Consider the following 18,741-nt stretch of genomic DNA (forward strand, 5'->3'; position numbering starts at 1 on the left):
TGCTGGGATTACAACCATGCGCCACCGCGCCCAGGTGGGTCTTTCGCTTCATATAAATCCAACTTGAAACCTTAAGTTTAAAATGAAAAATAAAATAAAATAAAATTCTGCTGAGCGTGGTGGCGCACGCTTGTAATCCCTGCGCTTGGGAGGCGGAGACAGGAGGATCGCGCAGGTTCGGAGCCAGCCGCGCGCTGGTTTAAGAGACCCTGTTTCCAAATAAAAAAGTATAAAAAATAGGTCTGGGAGTGTAGCCCGGAGGTAGAAGGGCTTCCAGGAACCGCAGTACCACCAAAAATAAAAAAATAAAAATAAAAATTTGAAAGGAGGATACAAGTTAGTAAAAGATTTTGAAACAAATAAGGAATTAGACTTTCATGATTTGGGGAGTCATAAATAAATCATTGCATATAAAAAAAATCCAAATTGAATTCCCAGCTCCACCCATAAGTAGCCGGGTAACCTCGGGTGACCTATTTGACCTCACTGAGCTGCCACAGACTTTTCCCAGTTGCTCTGGCTCAGAAATGGGGATCGACCCAACGTTAACCAGCAGCGCTGAGGGTTAAGTGCGGGGACCCCTGCTAGGCCAGGAGCCCAGTGCCCGGCTCCCTTCAGGGCCTAGTAGGAGGCAGGTCCCCGGCAGGACGTGGGGGTTCTACAGCGTCTCCCAGCTACAGTGCACATCTGGGGGTTCACTTCCTGAGCTTCACTGGCCCGGGGAAGATTTAGGGCTGGGGTCACTGAGGGAGGATGGGAGTTTCAACATTAGTTGCAGGGGCCGAGCTTTGGGTAAAGCCTGGGAGGGCTTGTGCCTCGTAAGCGTCCCGCCAGGCACCTCCCGGCCCTTCTGGAGGGCTCCTGACTCGTCTCTGGCCCCTAACAGGTCTCTGCTCAGCTGCACGGGTCTGGCTCACACCTGGGGTTTTCCTTCCAGCTCCGACCTCCCCAGGGCCTAACATTTCCTCCAAACTTACAGGTATGGACGTGGCTCCCCCTGGGATGCGCTTAAGCTTCCTGCCCAGTGTCTCCAAGCAGCCAGGCCACAGGGAGCTGGGGCGGAAGGCATGGGCCCAGCCCAGCGGCCCCTGCTTATGGAGAACAGATGGCAGAGAGGTGTCCAAATCCATCCTTTGGAAGTGATGGTCCTGGACATCGGGGCTTTTAGTTCCTTGGGGGGTGAACTGTCACGTTTCATCTTTGAAAGCCGAGAGAAACAGACTTTTCCTCCACAGCCAGCCTAGTGTTTGGGTTTGAGAGAAAGCTTGTGCTCCTTCAGAGAGGCGAGACCCGGGGTGTTTTGCCCAGTGTCTAGGAGAAACTCTGCTCCCTTTTGCTCTGCAAGGAAATAAAGGGCCCAAGGAAGACCTCCCTTTCCTGGGGGCGCCAGGAAACATTTGCAAATGTATGAGTTCAGGTCCAGTTCCCAGCTCCACTGCTAGCTAGCGGGTGACCTTGAGTTAGTTACAAGCCCACCAAAGCCTCAGCTTTGCTAGCTGAGAAATGGGGCTCTCCATGGGGTGTGTGCGTCTGAGTTACACAGCAGAGACAGAGGTGGAGATAGAAGCCGGCAGCCCAGAGGACAGAGGTGGGAACCAGGCAGGGGCCAACCTGACATTTGACAGCAATTTTTATTTATTTATTTAATCACTTATTTAATTTGTTATTTTATCTTTTTTTTTTCGGTACTGGAGATTGAACCCAAGGGCATTCTACTTCCGAGCCATATCCCCCCTGCCAGCCCTATTTTTGATTATTTATTTTTGAAACAGGGTCTCAATAAATTGCAGAGAGCCTCACTAAATAGCTGAGGCTGGCTGTGAACCTGCGATCCTCCTGTCTCAGCCTCCCAAGTACTGGGATAACAAACGTGCTGCCATCCCTGGCTTTGACAGCATTATTTTTTTATTTTTTTGGTGGAACTCAGGGGCTTTTCTACCTCCAGGTTACACTCCCACACCTATTTTATACTTTATTTGGAAACAGGGTCTCACTAAGTTGCTGAGAGCCTCACTAAGTAGCTGAGGCTGGCTTCAAACCTGTGCGATCTTCCTGTCTCAGCCTCCCAAGCGCGGGGATTACAAGCGTGCACCATCCCTCCCGGCTTAAGGCCCAGGTTTTAGAGTGAGGCAGGTTCAGCCTAGGTGACACTTTCTGAGATGGGAACTTCCACTTGAACCACAGTGGTAAGGACCAGAAAGGACTCCATTTCCAGGGCTCGGAGCGGGCCCAGGGCTCCTCCTGTCTGCCATCTACAGCTCTGTGAGGGCTCTGAGCTGGTGTTGCTGGGAAGGCTTTCTGGAGGAGGAGCCTCCCCCATTCCCAGGCTCCCTCGGACCCTCTCTTCCCTCTCCCTGAGCCCTCCCCTGCTTCCCCCAGGTGCAGGCGGCTGCCGGGCGCTACAAAAATCGCATCCTCAATGGCTCCCTGTCCATGCACGTGTCCGGCAGGGAACTGGTTCTGCTGGAGGTGGACGCCGGCCATGACTCCCACTCCCGCAGAAGCAGCCGGGGCTGGAGGGTGCGTGTCCTCCTCCACCAGGAGGTCCTCAGAGCCCCTGCGGCTGCCCAGCTGCAGCTGTCCTGCAGGATCACCCCAGCAAGGTAGGCCACCGGCAGCCTCGGGGGTGAGGATGGGTCCTCGAGACGGGAGGTCTCTGGCCGGCTTCCGCCGCTGTGGGACCCACGGAGTTCCCTCCGTTGGCGCCATTCTTGGCTTAGAGGCACTAAGGGAATAGAAGGGGCTGGAATTCACTTTCTACTTTTCTCATTCATTCATTCATTCATTCATTCATTCAGGTTTTGAGAGCATTTTGTGTGGACAATTCAGAAGGTCATAATTACATATTAAGAATAAAAGGATTAGCCAGGGCTGGTGGCCACACTTATAATTCCAGCATTCAGGAGGCTGAGACAAGAGGATCGCGGTCTGCGGACAGCCTCAGCTACTACTTAGTGAGGCCCTCTGCAACTCAGTGAGACCCTGTTTCAAAATGAAGAATAAAAAGTGAAGGGTCTGGGGGTCTTCAGGGGTCGGCGCAGGAAAGACCCAAGGCCAGCTGTCAGAGATAAGCAAGCAGGCAAGCAAGCAGAAGCTTTATTAAGACAGCCCAGCTCCCTTTTATATCAGGCAGCTGGGAGGAGGGGGCTTCCGCTCACAGCGGAAGATCGCACAAGGTACGGGGCGTTTACTGATTGGGTGGTGTGATCACACACCCAGTGGGTGTGTTATCAGGGGACTGGTTGTTGGGCATCCCGTGGCCCCTTTGGCAAGCTGTGAGGTAATCAGCACAATCCGGAAGAGAAGCCGGAGAGGCGCCATCTTTGGCGTGACTGGGCTGCTTATCCTAACAAAAAGTAGGGCCGGTGGTGTAGCTCAGAGGTAGAAGGTAGAATGCCCCTGGGTTCCATCCCCAGTACCACAGTAAAAACAAAACAAAACAACCAAGGTGTACCTATTGCTAAGGAAAAGTCCAAAATTCTAAGAGATCAGGAGCTGTGTGTCAGGAATTAAGGGCAGAGGCGTGCGCGCGCACACACTCACACCCACACACACACACACTCACACACACACACTCACACACTCACACACACACTCACACTCACACTCACTCACACGCACACACTCACACACACTCACTCACACTCACACACACTCACTCACACACACTCACCCACACACTCACACACACTCACACTCACACACACTCACACTCACACACACTCACACACACGTTTCATATATATATTTTTTTCAGCACTGGGAGTGGAACCCAAGGCCACCCTGTCACCAGCTATATCGCCAACCCTTCTCCTTTCACATTTTGAGAGGCTCTGCGTCGCGGGGCTGGCCTCCCGCTCGCATCCTCCCGCCTCGGCCTCCTGAGTTGCTGGGACTGTAGGGATGGGCCACCGCGCCCGCTGGATCTCTTACTCTATCACACACGCTCACCTCGGCCCTGCGCGTCCTGGCAGGAGGGCCTGTGTTAGACACGTCCCCGGGGCCCCAGCTTCTGCCCGGGCCCTGGGAGACTCAAGGCTGTGGCTGGCCAGAGAGCCTGGTCCCCAACATGGATCTTTATAACTTCCCACCCTCCTGCCCATCCTTATCCCCAATCTAAAGAAGACTCGAGGAAGATTATTAAAACGTACATCATGCTGGGCGCGGTGGGCACGCTTGTCATCCCCGCGCTTGGGAGGCGGAGACAGGAGGATCGCGCTGGTTCGGAGCCAGCCTCGCTGGCTTAAGAGACCCTGTTTCCAAATTTAAAAAAATATAAAATAGGTCTGGGAGTGTAACCCAGAGGTAGAAGGGCTTCTAGGAACCCCAACACCACACACACACACACACACACACACACACACACACACACACACACAAAATGTACATCGCTCCAGGCCAAGAGTTGGCAAGCTTTCTGTAAAGGGCCAGATGGTAAGTATTTCAGCTGTCAGGGCCAAATACAGTCTTGGTCACAGCTGACACTGCAGCACAGAATAGTCAACTGTTTGTAAATGAATGGGCATGATGGTGTTCTAATAAAACTTTATAAAAATGGTGGTGGGTCAGCTTTGGCCTAAATCAGTAGTTTGCCAACACTTACTCTAGATTTTTAAAAAATATACAAGGAAACTAGGGAGAAGGGCAAGATAAACAGAAAAACATATGAAAGTCCTCCAAGTGACACCGGTCCCTGGGTCCTCTACATTTTCTAGAGCTGAGCTGATGATTTGCCTCTGAGCTCCATAGCAGCCAATGCAAAAAGAGAAGCCAGTCGGTGTCATCATTTGTAGGGCTACAGGGAAACACGTCCACAGTTCGTGTAGCTGTGTGCTGTGCACTGAGGAGAGCCTGGCTGCCCTGTTCCTGGTGCTGACCTTCCAGGGGAGTCTCCCCCTTGGTTTTATACATACATAGGACACATTGTGATGACAGGAACTAGAGCCCTTGTCTCAGAAGGAGAAGTGCAGTAGGATCCCGAGGGCTGCCACTGTTATCATTTCTACCATTATGGGCCAGGAGCAGCTATGTTATTTTTTTTAATTTTTTGTGGTACTGGGGGTGGAACCCAGGGGCTTTTCTACCTCTGGGCTATACTCCCAGACCTGTTTTATACTTTATTTAGAAACAGGGTCTCACTAAGTTGCTGAGAGCCTCACTAAGTAGCTGAGGCTGGCTTCGAACCCGTGTGATCTTCCTGTCTCAGCCTCCCAAGCGCGGGGATTACAAGCGTGCGCCACCACGCCTGGCAGGAGCAAGTATTTTAAATGTTTATATTCATTTAGGCCTAAAACTAAGACTGCATGTTGCGTTCTACTAACTGTTTATATGAGCTTTGGGCAAATCACTGCCCCTCTCTGGACCTCAGTTTGCTCTTCTGTGTAATGGGACAGCAGAGGGTGGCGCTGCCCTTTCTCACCCCCTCTCGCCTTCCTCCTAGGGTTGGGCTGTTTTCTAAGGTGCAGCTGGACCAGGACACGGCTCAGCTCCTCTTCAGGGTGTCTGAAGAGCGAAGCGGAGGCCTAGTCCTGCGCCTGTGGAGCCAGGCCCGACACTCGGTGGCAAGCTGGACGGCAGTGCCCCGTCTCCTGACGCTCGGGGGCACGCTGACGCAGAAGGACGAGCTCCGAGAGGGTGAGGAGGGCCGGGGAGCGCAGGGCGCGGGGCCGGGAGGTTGGGCAGGCTTGCTCTGTGGGCTCCGTCGTTCTGATGTTAGCGCCAGCGGCTCCCTATTCATGTCTAAGTTTATTATTTAGAATAGAAGGAGGGTTCCCTTCTTCCTCCCTCCCTTCTTTATTTCCTTTCTTTATTAAACATGAACTCATGGGTTCAGCAACACACCTGGCCCTGTTTTTATGTTTTACTTGGAAACAGGGTCTCACCAAGGTGCTGAGGGCCTCGCTGAGTTGCTGAGGCTGGCTTCGAACCTGCGATCGATCCTGCTGTCTCGGTCTCTCAAGTACAGGGATGGCAGGCGTGTACCACCATGCCCGGCCACGGGTTATTATTTTATTCAGTAATCTATTAACGTCATTTATTCCCATCCTCAATTTCCCCCGGATATGGCCAATGGAGTCCCTTAAGACACGCCGACACCCCCTCCCATTTTGCCGTAAGGGATTTTAGTTCAGGGGACAGAGGAGTTGTGTAACGAGCAGCCGTACGTCCACTGCCTGAACGATACCACTTGGCACGTGGTGATTCTTCCCTCACCTCTGTGAACCCATGGCCCATCCATCCATGTTCTTTCTGATGCTTTTCAGAGCAAGGCCGGCGGACGTCAGAACATCTCACCCCAGACAGTTCAGTGTGCCGACCGTTAACGACGCTCAGTATTTACGATCTCCCCTCCCTCCGTCCCTCCCTCCTGGTGAGGGAAATTTACCTGGCGTGGAATGTACGAGTCTCACATGTACATTCACTGAGTTTTTTTTTTTACAACTGAATGTACCCACGAAACCAACCCCCTAGACCCCACCCGACAAGACAGAGAAATCGCCAGCCCCTCCAAAGCCCCCATCCCCTCCGAGCCACGCCTCACCCAAAGGCTACTGCTTGTGCTGGGTCTTCATGTAGATTAATTGGCCTGTTATAAAACTTCATGTGGATAGAAAGTAGAGTATGTTTCCTTATCACATAGCACGCTTCTTTTGAGATTTATTCAGATCATTCAGTGTTACCAGGGTCCATCCTTTTTTATTACGGGGTCAACGGTGGGCTGTATATGATGGTGGCCCATGGACGAGTGTCCCGTTGACCCCCAGCCACCTCAGTCTGTGTGAGTGCACTCTGTGATGTGTGCACAACGACAAAATTGTCTGATGGTCTATTTAGCAGGACATATCCCTGTCGTACAGTGACCCATGGCTGTTGATGGACACCTGGGTCATTTCCAGGTTGGGCTAGGTAGGAATATGAATAGAGACCCTACAAATAGCCTATAGGAGCCTTTTTATTTTTTATTTTTTTAAATGTGGAACGTATTGAAAATGGCACACATTCAGACTATGCTTGGTGCCCTCCCCCACCTCCCCTCCCCCTCTCAACGATGAGTGTTAACCATGCTATATTTATATTTTTACACATATTCGGATGTAGCTCCTCCATTAATCAACCTCAGCCTTCTTCCTCCCCTGCCCTTCCTTTCTAGCTTTGCTGAGGTTTCCCCTTTATTATCTGGAATCCCCCTGGTATCCCTAATACTCCCAAGCTGTAGCTTGGGCATATTGGAGAAAACACATGTCCCTTCTTTCTGTGCTTGGCTGATCTCACTTAACACAATGTTCTCCAGGTCTTTCCTTCTTCTTGTGAATGACATGATTCTGTTCTTTATAGCTGAGTAGAATTCCATTGTGTGTATTTCCCATAATTTTGCAATCCATTCGTCTGTTGATGGAGACCTAGGTTGGTTCCATATTTTGGTTATCAGGAATTGTGCTGCTATGAGCATGGGTATGCATGTTACTGTATTTCTCTGATTTCAACCGCTTTGGGAAGATCTCCAGGAGTGGTAAAGCCAGATCATATGGTGGGTCCATTCCCAGTTTTCTAAGGAATCTCCACACTGGTCTCCATAGCGGTATAGAAGCCTTTTTGAACATAGGGTTCCATTTCTCCAAGGTAGGCATGTAGAAATGGAATTGTTAGCCGGGCGTGGTGGCGCATGCTTGTAATCTCAGCTTGGGAGGCTGAGACAGGAGGATCGCACAGGTTCAAAGCCAGCCTCAGCTACTCAGTGAGGCTTCCAGCAATTTAGTGAGACCCTGTTTCCAAATAAAATATAAAAAAGGTCTGGGAGTATAGCCCGAAGGTAGAAAGCCTCTGGGTTCCACCCCCAGTACCACCAAAAAAAAAAAGAAAGAAAGAAAGAAAGAAATGGAATTTCTAGCCAGGCGTAGTGGCGCACACTTGTAATCCCAGTACTCGGGAGGCTGAGACAGGAGGATCGCAGGTTAGACGACAGCCTCAGCTACTTAGCAAGACCTGGTTTCAAAATAAAAAGATCAACTAGAGCCAGGCATGGTGGCGCACGCTTGTCATCCCAGTCCTTGGGAGGCTGACACAGGAGGATCACAGATTTGCAGCCAGCCTCAGCTACTTAGTGAGGCCCTCTGCAACTTAGTATTTTGACCCTGTTTCAAAATAAAGAATAAAAATAGGACTGGAGGTGTAGCTTGGTGGTAGTATGCCTCTGGGTCCAACTGCCAAAAAAAAAAAAAAGCAAAAATAAGACAAAATAAAATAAAAAAAAAAGGACTAGGGGTACAGCTCAGAGGTAGAATCCCCCTGGGTTTAATCCCCTTTGCCTCCCCCACCAAAAGAAAAGAAAAGGAAAAAAAAAAGAAAGGAAAAGAAGAGAAAATAAAAGAAAAGAGGAATCGCTAGGTCATTGAGTTAACTAAAATGGACCAGATCTTATTTCGAGCAAACCTCATCTTGTTATAGTAACAGGAGTCATTTTAGTCTAACACGATCTCACTGTGGCTCCATTTGTCTTTTCCTGATACCAGTCACACTGGGTCCGTCCCCATGTCTCCGTTATCTATTCACGTACCCGCCTTTGGAGTCCCCGGATGGGCTCACTTACTGAGTCCCCCCTCCCTCCACCCCGCTCTGTTGTCCGCTGGCCTTGAGCTCCTGGGCTCAGCGACAGTCCGGCCTCCGCCTCCTGAGTAGCGTCTGCAGGCGCACACCACCGCGCCTGCCTTAAATCATACATATTCTTTATGTTTTCTGGACACAGGTCTTCTGTCAGATATATGCTTTGTAATATTTTCCCTCCAGTTTGTGACCTGTTTATTGTTTAACATTTGTCTTCTGACAAGCATTAGCCTTTAATTTTTTTGTGTGTGTGGTACTGGATGAAATACAGGGGCATTCTACCTCTGAGCTACACCCCCTGCCCTATTTTTTTCTTTATTTTGAAACCGGGCAAAGGGCCTCACTAAGTAGCTGAGGCTGTCTGCAAACCGCGATCCTCTGGTCTCAGCCTCCTGAATGCTGGGATTACAAGCGTGCGCCACCACACCTGGCTCGATTTTTAATTCTTTCTTTTCCTCCTCTTCTTCTTCTTCTTCTTCTTCTTCTTCTTCTTCTTCTTCTTCTTCTTCTTCTTCTTCTTCTTAATTTATTTATTTATTTATTGGTGGTACTGGGGTTCCTGGAAACCCTTCTACCTCTGGGCTATACTCCCAAACCTGTTTTATATTTGGAAACAGGGTCTCTTAAACCAGCGCGGCTGGCTTCCAACCTGCGTGATCCTCCTGTCTCCGCCTCCCAAGTGCAGGGATTACAAGCGTGCGCCACCACGCCCGGCTTTTTATTCTTTATTTTGAAACAGGATCTCACTAAGTAACAGAGGGCCTCACTAAGTAGCAGAGGCTGGCCTCGAACCTGTGATCCTCTTGTCTCAGCCTCCCAAGTACTGGGATTACAAGCGTGCACCACCATGCACAATGATTAGCTTTTAATTTTGAGGAAATCTAACTTACCTTTATTTTTTTTTTACATTTTTGGTTATTGAATTCTATGCCCTGGCTAAGAAACATTGCCTCCTCCTGGGTTACAAAAATATCCTCCTTTTTCTGTTGTTGTTCTAGAAGTTTTATGTTGCGCTTTGGCCTTGAAGTATAGGATCCATCTTGAACCAATTTTTGTCTGTGATACGAAGTGGGGGCCATGCTTCATTTCCGCCCATATGGATATTTGTTGTTCTGGTCCCATTTGTTGATAAACTTTCTTTTTCTCATTGAAGTGCTTTGGCAACTTTGTAAAAACATCAGTTGACCACATGTGTGTGGGTCTCTTTCTGGGTGTCCTGTTCTGTTCTATTCATCTATTTGAAGCTTTGTCTGTTTTTAGTCTTTTTTTCCCCCTCTATTTTCTGTAGATATCTATTAACCTCTCTCTCAGTTCAGTTTACAGATTCTTCTCTCTTCTTTAAATACCTGTTATGAACAGCTGCTATATACGTGTGCCTCCTCCTCCTCCTCCTCCTCCTCCTCTTCCTCCCCCTCTTCCTTCTCCTCCTCCTCTTCCTCCTCCTCCTCCCCCCTCCTCCTCCTCTTCTTCCCCCTCCTCCTCCTCTTCCTCCCCCTCCTCCTCCCCTTCCTCCTCTTCCTCCTCTTCCCCCTCTTCTTCCTCCTCTTCCTCCTCCTCCCCCTCCTCCTCCCCTTCCTTCTCCTCCTCCTCCTCCTCCCCCTCCTCCTCCCCTTCCTCCTCCTCCTCCTCCTCCTCCTCCTCCTTTTTAGCTGGGATCTTGCTTTGTAGCCCAGGCTGGCCTTGGACTTACTCAAGTGACCTCCCTGCCTCAGCCTCCCGTGTAGGTGGGACTGCAGACATGTTCCATTGCACCCAGCATATATGTTTTTTAATCTCAGATTTTGTACTTTTTTTTTAAGATCTAAAGTCATCATTAGATTCTTGTCTCAGTCCCTTTTGTGTTGCTGTAACAAAACACCTGAGACTGAGTAACTTTTTTTGTAGTACTAGGTATCGGACCCATGGGTGATCTACCACTGAGCTATGGCCATAACCCTTTTTGTTTTATTTTGAGACAGGGCATTGCTAAGTTACGCAGTTTAGCCTTGAATTTGTGATCCTTCTGTCTCAGTCTTTATAGTGCCTGGAATTTTAGGTATCTGCTACCACGCCCAGCTTTTACATCCTTGAGCATGGTTATATGAACTCTTTTAAGATGGACATGGGCATATATACCAATAATCCCAGCTACTCAGGAAGCTGAGGTAGGAGGATCAAATGTCTGATACCAGGTTGGGAAAATTAATAAGATTATTAAGACTATCTCAGAATAAAATGAAAGGCCCGGGATATAGCTCAGTGTTTTAGCCCTCCTGAATTGAATCCCCAGTAACACACACACACACACACACACACACACACACACACACACACACACGAAAAACCTCTTTTAAATCCTAGTCTGTGTTGGGCATTGTGGTACTTGCTTGCATTCCCAGTACTTGGGAGGCTGAGACAGGAGGATTGCAGGTTTGCAGCCAGCCTCAGCTACTTGGTGAGGCCCTCTGCAACTTAATGAGAACTTGCAGGCCTGGGGATGTATCTCGGAGGTACAGTGCCTCTGGGTTCAATCCCTAGTACTGAAAATTAAAAAAAAAAAACACCTTGTCTGCTGTTTTAACATTTAGGTAATTGTAGAATTGGTCTTTAGTGATTGCTTTTGCTTATATCACATTTTTAATGCTTTGCTTGTCTAGTAATTTAAGATTGTATTTTAGACATTTTATTTTATTTTATTTTTTGGTATTGAGAATGGAACCCAGGGAATTCTACCTCCAAACTACACCCCCCAGCCATAATTTTTATTCTTAATTTTGAAACAGGGTCTCATTAAGTTGCAGAGGCCTCACTAAGTAGTTGAGGCTGTCCGCGAACCTATGATTCTCCTGTCTCAGCCTCCCAAGTCCTGGGATTACAAGCATCATTTTATATTTTCCCTGAGATGGAATAGGCTATTTCTGCCAGGATTCCTACGTCTTCTCAGTGGAAAATGGTATTTATGAACTGACACCAGGATGCCCTGTGCACCCAGTCATGATGGAGTATCTGCTTCTAGGTCCTTGATGGGCGTGGGCTGCACTTGGTCCCCAGAGCAGCGATGTCCAGAGGTGGAGCTTTGAGGAAGGGCCTGGAACAGGAGGATGCTGACCTTATCAGGGGATTCATTCATTTTATATATTAAGGATCTGAATGGACTCCTGGGGGAAGTGGGAACTGGGCACAGGTGGGTCAGGGTTGGAGGAAGTTGGTCACTAGGGCTGTGCCTCTTGGGGGCTGTTTTCTTTCTTTCTTTCTTTCTTTCTTTCTTTCTTTCTTTCTTTCTTTCTTTTTTCTTCAGTATTGGGGATGGAACCCAGGTGCATTCTACCTCCTAGCTACATCCCCAGCCCTATTTTTTATTCTTTATTTTGAAACAAGTTTTCACTAACTTTCAGAGGGCCTCATTAAGTAGCTGAGGCTGTCCAAAAACCTGTCTCTGTCTTTCAAGTACTGGGATTACAAGCATGCACCACCACATCTAGCTTCTTGGGGACCTTGCTCCTCTCTCCTCCTCTCTCCTCTCTCCTCTCTCCTCTCTCTTTTCTCTTCTCTTCTCTTTTCTTTTCCCCCTCCTCCTCCTCCTCCTCCTCCTCCTCCTCCTCCTCCTCCTCCTCCTCCTCCTCTTCTTCTTCTTCTTCTTCTTCTTCTTCTTCTTCTTCTTCTCTCTCTCTCTCTCTCTCTCTCTCTCTCTCTCTCTCTCTCTCGGCTGTCATGAGCTGAGCAACTTCCCTTCTCCATAAAGTTCTGTCTTGCCTAAGACTCAGGACAGTGGAGCCAGCCAACCATGGACCGACCTCTGAAACCATGAGCCAGAATTTACCTTTCGTCTTCTGAGTAGTTCTTGTCAGTATTTTGGTCAGGCGGTGAAAAGATGACCAACACAAAAATCAGTGTATGAACACACGGACAAACATCTACATCTGCCTGTAGATAGCCAAGTTTAAGTTCGTAGCGATATCTCCCAGTTCCGATTGTCTTAGTCTGTTGTCCGTTTCTATAACAAAACACCCGAGGCTGGTTACTTTATTTTTTAAGAAGAAGTTTAAGCCATGTAGGCTGGCACACGCCTGTAGCTCAGCTATTTGGAGGGTTGAGGTGAGAGGATCCCTTGAGCACAGGGGTTCAAGGCCAGCTTGGGCAACGTAGCGAGACCCCGTCTCAAAGGGAAAAAAAACATTAAAAAGGTTTATTTGAAATTTTATCATAGTTCTGGAGGCCGGAGAGCATGGAGTTGGTGTCCACGCAGTTCTGGCGATGGCAGCAGGGAGGGGGGCGTGTGAGGTTGGGGAGCGCCGTGAGCAGAACCGGGGCTCAGGGAGGTGTCACAGCCTATTGTCCTGGGAATTGGTACGCACCCCAAGACCTGCATTAACCACCCTGAGGAGGCCCATGACGTAAGCCCCTCTGGCAGCCGCACCTCTTAAGGCTCTGCCCACGACACCTTCACGTGGGGACCAAGCGTCTAGCGTGTGGACATTTAGGATCAAATCACAGCCAAACCCTAGCACCAACCCACCACCCTGTGTTTTTCTTTGCCTATTTCGAATTCTCTTCTCCCATGGTCAGAAAGCTGGCTCTGAGGATGCATAGTGTATTTACTTATTTGTGCAGTACTGAATACGTAGAAAGTCATTTCAGAATTACTAACTTACACTTCTGGGAAAATAAAGCCTGCTCACTAGGAGTCAGTGTTGTTTGGGTCTTTTCTCAGCCCGTGAGCAGCCATCCCAACGTCACCTTCAGAAGTCGCCGGGGTTAGGGTCCTACCCATCCCGGTGGGATTCTGAGACTCATCTGAAATACAGTTTGTTTTGCTGGTTTCTGTTTAGATTCCATGTTTAGGTTTCTGTCATCTTTATTGATTCTGTTCTTTTTTTTTTTTGCCCATGTAAAACATTAACAAGGTTCCAAAAATCAGAGTTGTGCACGCATGGCGGCTCTGCGCTTGTGTGTGGGACTCCGCCACACTCGCTGGCCACTGGCCTGTGTTTCCGGACCCGAAGGCTCTGTTCTCCCAGACTTTGTGGAATCTTATCATGTGCTAGTCTTGGGGTAACATTAAGAGTCATCAATGCTCTTAATCCCTCATTGGTTAAATTGTGGCAGAAACAAATTTCTTAAAACATATTTTTAAAGAGCAAATGACGTAGGCTTGAAAAAATGTCAGTGCGATCCTGTAAAAAGCGCCCCCCGGCGTCCTGGATGTCACACGCTGAAGTTCAGATTGCTGTTGGTAACTGGTGGGCAGCACCCTGCTGATCTCCAAAAACACATTGCCTCGTTATCATTATTATTATTATTATTATTATTATTATTATTATTATTATAGTAGAGATTGAATTCAGCGTTTCCTCGCTGTGACCAAAAAACCCGTCGAGAACAATTTAGGGGAGGGAAAGTGCACAGGGCTCGTAGTTTGAGAGTTTTGTCCAGGGGGGGCCGGGACCAAGGCAGAAACGTCATGGCGGCGTGGCGTGATGGGGAAGAGCGCTCAGCTCGGGCAGCTGAGAAACAGAGAGAGAAAGGAGGGGGCCAGGGACAGATACAGCCCTCACAGTCACATCCCGGTGACCACCTCCTCCAGCCACACCCGCATCCCAGCCATCCCACTCTGGGGACCAGGCCTCAACACGTGAGTTTGGGGGGCACTCCACAGCCAAACAGTAACAACCTTGGAGCTGGGCGGCGGCTCGCTGGGCAGGCTCGGAGCCCGATCCGGTGGTGCCTTGGGCCTCAGTCCTCTTCCTGGGCTCTTCCTTGGAGCGTTCTGGAAGGAGCTTGAGTGATGTGGGCCAGTTCACCATCGTACTGTCTCTGATGCGAGAGAATCACAGTGTCATGGGTCTAGCAATTTCCTCCCCGGGCTGGTCAGAGAAGCCCAGTCCCGGGCAGCGTGTCCACTGCACAGACCTCAGCGAGGTGCCCGCTCTCCTACTTTTATGGGGCCAGCTGCCCGAGCTTCGTGTGAACTGCAGCCTTTTGGCAGTCAGCCCACGGGAGGTCTGATGAAGAGGGTGATGTGTTAAACGGTCAAAAACAAATATGTCAAGACAGTAAAACAATCAGTGCACCTGGGAGCAAGAGAGCGCAGTGACCTCCCCGTCCCCAAAAGCAAGTGAAGGAAAACGAGGCTGGATATCAAGGGAGGAGAGGGAGCGGCGGTGGGAGCCAGCATCCTCTACCCCATGCCCTCAGTTCTTGTCCATCCCTGCAGGAGCCATCAAGGTCGCTGCCGACTCAGCGGCGCTGAGCTTCCTCCTGCAGGACAAGCACGAGGAAGTGGGGAACGGCAGCGCACGCAGCATCACCTGCGGCCTCACCCAGAATGGCAGCCAGGCCCTGCCGGGAGAGCTCCGGCTCAGGGGCCGGTGGCAGGTCCAGGCAGGGAGCCTCGGGGTCCAGGCCAGTCTCCAGGCGGACAATGCCGGCCTGGCTCTGGGCACGGCCTGCGCCTGGGGCCCTGGGCTGGGCCAGCTGGAGGGCAGCCTGAGCCAGAACCTCAGCCAGCTGAGTGATGCAGGTAGGAGGCCTTGCCCCACCCAACGGCTTCTCCCCTCAGTCTCCCGGTCATGGAGCCAGGGGCCGGGTGGGGAGCAGAGCCCCCAAATCCCCATCCAGCGGCCTCCTGGGCACGCCCAGGGCTGCTGCGGTGAAGTAACTCTGATACCCCTGCTCCAGCCCCTCAGAGGGTTTCCCCAGAGGCCTGGCGGCCACATGGTGCAACAGTAGGGGGAGGTCACGCTGCCAGCCCCCAGCCCCCTCATTCTTTCTGAGGTCCGGGCCCCCTTCTAGGGAACAGGGACCCAAGAGGGACGAGGGTCTCACCAGCACCTGTCATGTTGACCTTAGGTTGAGCCAGGTGAAGTGGCCCTTTCTGTCGGAACGCACAATATCACACGTCCTGTCGGGTGTATCTGGGGGCCCGCCTGGGGCTCTGGGGACCCTCTTTCCCACCTGTCCCGGGCCTCTCCCCCAGGACTCCCCTTGGAGGCGGGGATGCTACTGTCATTTGCCCAGGTGGCCCTGAGCACCTCGGAGGGCCAGCTGGATGCCGCTCTCAGCCCGGACCCAGCCCCCGGTGCCCCAGCCCGCCCGCTCCATGGCAGCCCAGGCCACACCATGCCGGGCCTCCAGCGCTGGGGCCTCCCCTTCTCAGTGGCCGGCCGCGGGCATGTCCAGGTGGGTGAGGGGCGGCTCCGCCTGGCAGGGTGGCGGCTCCAGGTCTGAGGGACACTCACGGCTCTGCTTCTGCCCAGACCGCGGGGCACAGTGTGGTGGCTGAGGTGACGGCCAGCCTGGATGGCAAGCGGCTTCAGGTGTCCCTAGAGAGCAGTGCTGAGGGTGGCCATCAGCCGGATGCCATGCCCACCCAGCTGCAGGTGAGTCGGCTGGACACCAGCGTGGGCCAGGCTTGGCCAGACAGCCCTCCGGAGCCCCACTGGTCCTCCTTCCCCCTCTAGACCTCACCCCAACGTCCCCCACCCGTCTGCCCACTGCCTCCTGCCCTTCTCCCTCCTCCTACCCCAGCCTTCCTCACCCTCTTTCTTATATTCCATCCGCTTTCCCCTCACGATTGGGAGTGTAATGGGCTGGCACCCTGGGGACCTTCGTGACCCACCTAGTGACCCTAAAGCTGCCAGGACCCTTGCCCGCCAGCTTCTCCCCAGAACCTTCCCAGAGAATCCCACATGTTAGAGCGAGAGGCGGCCGCAGCTCCGGAGTGAGCTGTTCTCCAGAGTGAGAAGTGGGGCCACCTCTGCCCGCTGCAGGGCCGGTTCAACCGTCCAGGTGTGCAGCAGGCGGTGTGAGGGTGCCCGGGGCTCAAGTCAATGCCAGGCCACTTTACCATCCATGGGTCCTGTGACCCGGGGCTCTGTCTGTGCCTCGGCTTCCTCATCTGCAGAGTGGGGCTATTGAAACCCACCCCCATGGTGACCTTGAGGCTCGGTGGGGACCACCTGGACCTGCACCAGGCACATGGAGGCCCTGGGGCTCAGCGCTCCAGTCTCCCTGCCAACCAGGCTCCTAAAGGCGGGTGGGGTGAGCGATCTCGGGGCTCATGTCTGCATGGGGTGGAGGCCAGGGAGGAGGCTGGCCTCTTCCCACTCATCGATCTCCACAGGTGAACTGCAGTGGAGACGCCTCGCCCACCCAGCTGTCAGGACGGTGCCAGGGGGAGGTGGCAGGGCGGCCTCTTGAGGTACAGGGGGCTCTGCATGGGCAGGGAGGTGGGCATGGGGGTCCACCTCCAGGGAACTGGCACCACCAGGGGCTGCTGTGGCATGGCCCACACTGAGATTCTGTAGGCCTGACCCCCACGGCCCCTGCAATGTGCACCTGGGCCCCAGGCTTGGCCTCACAGCCCATACGTGTCCCTCCTGCACGCAGTTAGATGCCAACCCAGGTAGCCAGGCCGGCCATCGTTGACCAGTGTCCCCTCCGCGTCTCTGCACAGGTCTCCTTGGACGCTCACAGCCGCAGCTCTGGCTTCGAGCATTCTGCACGCGTCTCCACCAGCCTCACATCTTTCAACTACTCTGTGAGCTACTGGCTCGGCGACGGGCACCTGCAGCTCTCCGGCCAGAGCCAGCACGACAGTGAGGCCCTGCTGCAGGCTGGGGTCCCCCGTGAGGCCCGCCTGGGCGCCGAGCTGCAGATGCGTGGTGAGACACCGGGGCCGGGGAGCCGGGGTCTCCATACCTGGAGCCCCCACAGCCTTGATCTTTGAGCCAGGTGGGCACAGGGACCCGCAGGCCCAGCTGGACCCCTCAGGACCTCCAGGACCGTCCTGCCCTGAGAGCTACAGTGGTTTCCTAGGGCTGTCTCAAAAGGGCACTCCAAAGCTGGTGGCCCAAACAACAGGAATTTATTCCCTCTCAGTTTTGGAGGCCAGATATCCTAAGTCAAGGTGTTGGCTGGGCCATGTATCCCAAAGCTCCGAGGGAGCCTTCCCTGGCCCCGGGGCATGGGGGAGCTCCCTGGCCACAGAACCTTCCCCCCAGCCCCTGCCTCCGTCCTCATGACCGTCCTCCCTCTGTGACTGTCTGTCCTGCTCCTCCTAGGACAGGAGTCACTGGGGTTGGGGTCCACTGGCTCTCGTTTGTTTATCCGCAAATAGGTCTTTGCAGATAAAAAAAAAAAGACCTGTTCTCAAATAAGGTCATGTCCATCGGCACAGAGAGAAGGGTTTCAGCGTCTCTTTTTGGGTGACACAACTCAACCCATAACTTGGCAGGGGGCATAACAGAAAGAGCCAGCCAGCATCCATTGAGTGCCACTGCATACCTACAGACAAGCTGTTTACCTCCCAGAGCGCCATAAATCTGTGTACAGATTTACACGGGGGAAGTCATAGGCCTCGGTCAGTTTCCTCTTTGACCCCCTCTCTGGGTGTCCACCTCCCACCACTTTTTTTTTTTTTTTTTTTTTGGTGGTACTGGGGGTGGAACCCAGAGGCTTTCTACCTCCGGGCTATACTCCCAGACCTTTTTTATATTTTATTTGGGAACAGGGTCTCACTAAGTTGCTGAGAGCCTCACTAAGTAGCCGAGGCTGGCTTCGAACCCGTGCGATCCTCCTGTCTCAGCCTCCCCAGCGCGGGGATTACAAGCGTGAGCCACCACGCCCGGCTACCTCCCACTACTTTAAAAAAAGATTTTTTTAAAGTACTGGGGAGCCAGGCATGGTGGCACACTCTTGTAATCCCAGTACTTGGGAGGCTGAGACAGGAGAATCACAGGTTCGCCACTAGCCTCAGCTACTTAGTGAGGCTCTCAGCAACTTAGTGAGACCCTGTTTCAAAATAAAGAATAAAATATAAGGCTGGGGTGTAGCTTGGAGGTAGAATCCCCTGTGTTCCATCCCTAGTAACACACACACACACACACACACACACACACACACACGGGACTGAATAGAGGAGTGTTCTAACTCTAAGCCATATGCCCCAGTCCTTTTTATTTTTCTTAGTTTGAAACAGGATCACACTAAATTGCTGAGAATCTTGCTAAATTCTGAAACTTGCCCTTGAACTTGTGATCCTCCTGTCTCAGCCTCCCAAGTGCTTCTGCTTGGGATTGTAGGTGTGTGGCACCACACCCCACCCACTCCTGATTCTTGGGACACACCAGGCTCGCCTCTGCCCCCGGGCCTTTACACAGC

General features: G+C 51.9%; 1 protein-coding gene across 1 annotated transcript in view; it reads left to right on the forward strand.

Annotated features, from left to right (window-relative positions):
- The window catches only part of LOC308268844 (uncharacterized protein), a gene marked incomplete at both ends in the record, with an annotated part of 138,457 nt that overhangs the window by 74,173 nt on the left and 45,543 nt on the right, over positions 1–18,741 (forward strand). The window contains 8 exons of the mRNA XM_080703948.1: positions 887–979; positions 2,380–2,603; positions 5,441–5,634; positions 14,318–14,542; positions 14,795–15,100; positions 15,557–15,759; positions 16,703–16,780; positions 17,036–17,243. Coding sequence (XP_080560074.1) covers positions 887–979; positions 2,380–2,603; positions 5,441–5,634; positions 14,318–14,542; positions 14,795–15,100; positions 15,557–15,759; positions 16,703–16,780; positions 17,036–17,243 — 1,531 coding nt within the window. The remainder of the gene's footprint in view (positions 1–886; positions 980–2,379; positions 2,604–5,440; positions 5,635–14,317; positions 14,543–14,794; positions 15,101–15,556; positions 15,760–16,702; positions 16,781–17,035; positions 17,244–18,741) is intronic.

Source organism: Muscardinus avellanarius (assembly GCF_963383645.1).
Source record: "Muscardinus avellanarius genome assembly, chromosome: 10".
Taxonomy (NCBI): domain Eukaryota; kingdom Metazoa; phylum Chordata; class Mammalia; order Rodentia; family Gliridae; genus Muscardinus; species Muscardinus avellanarius.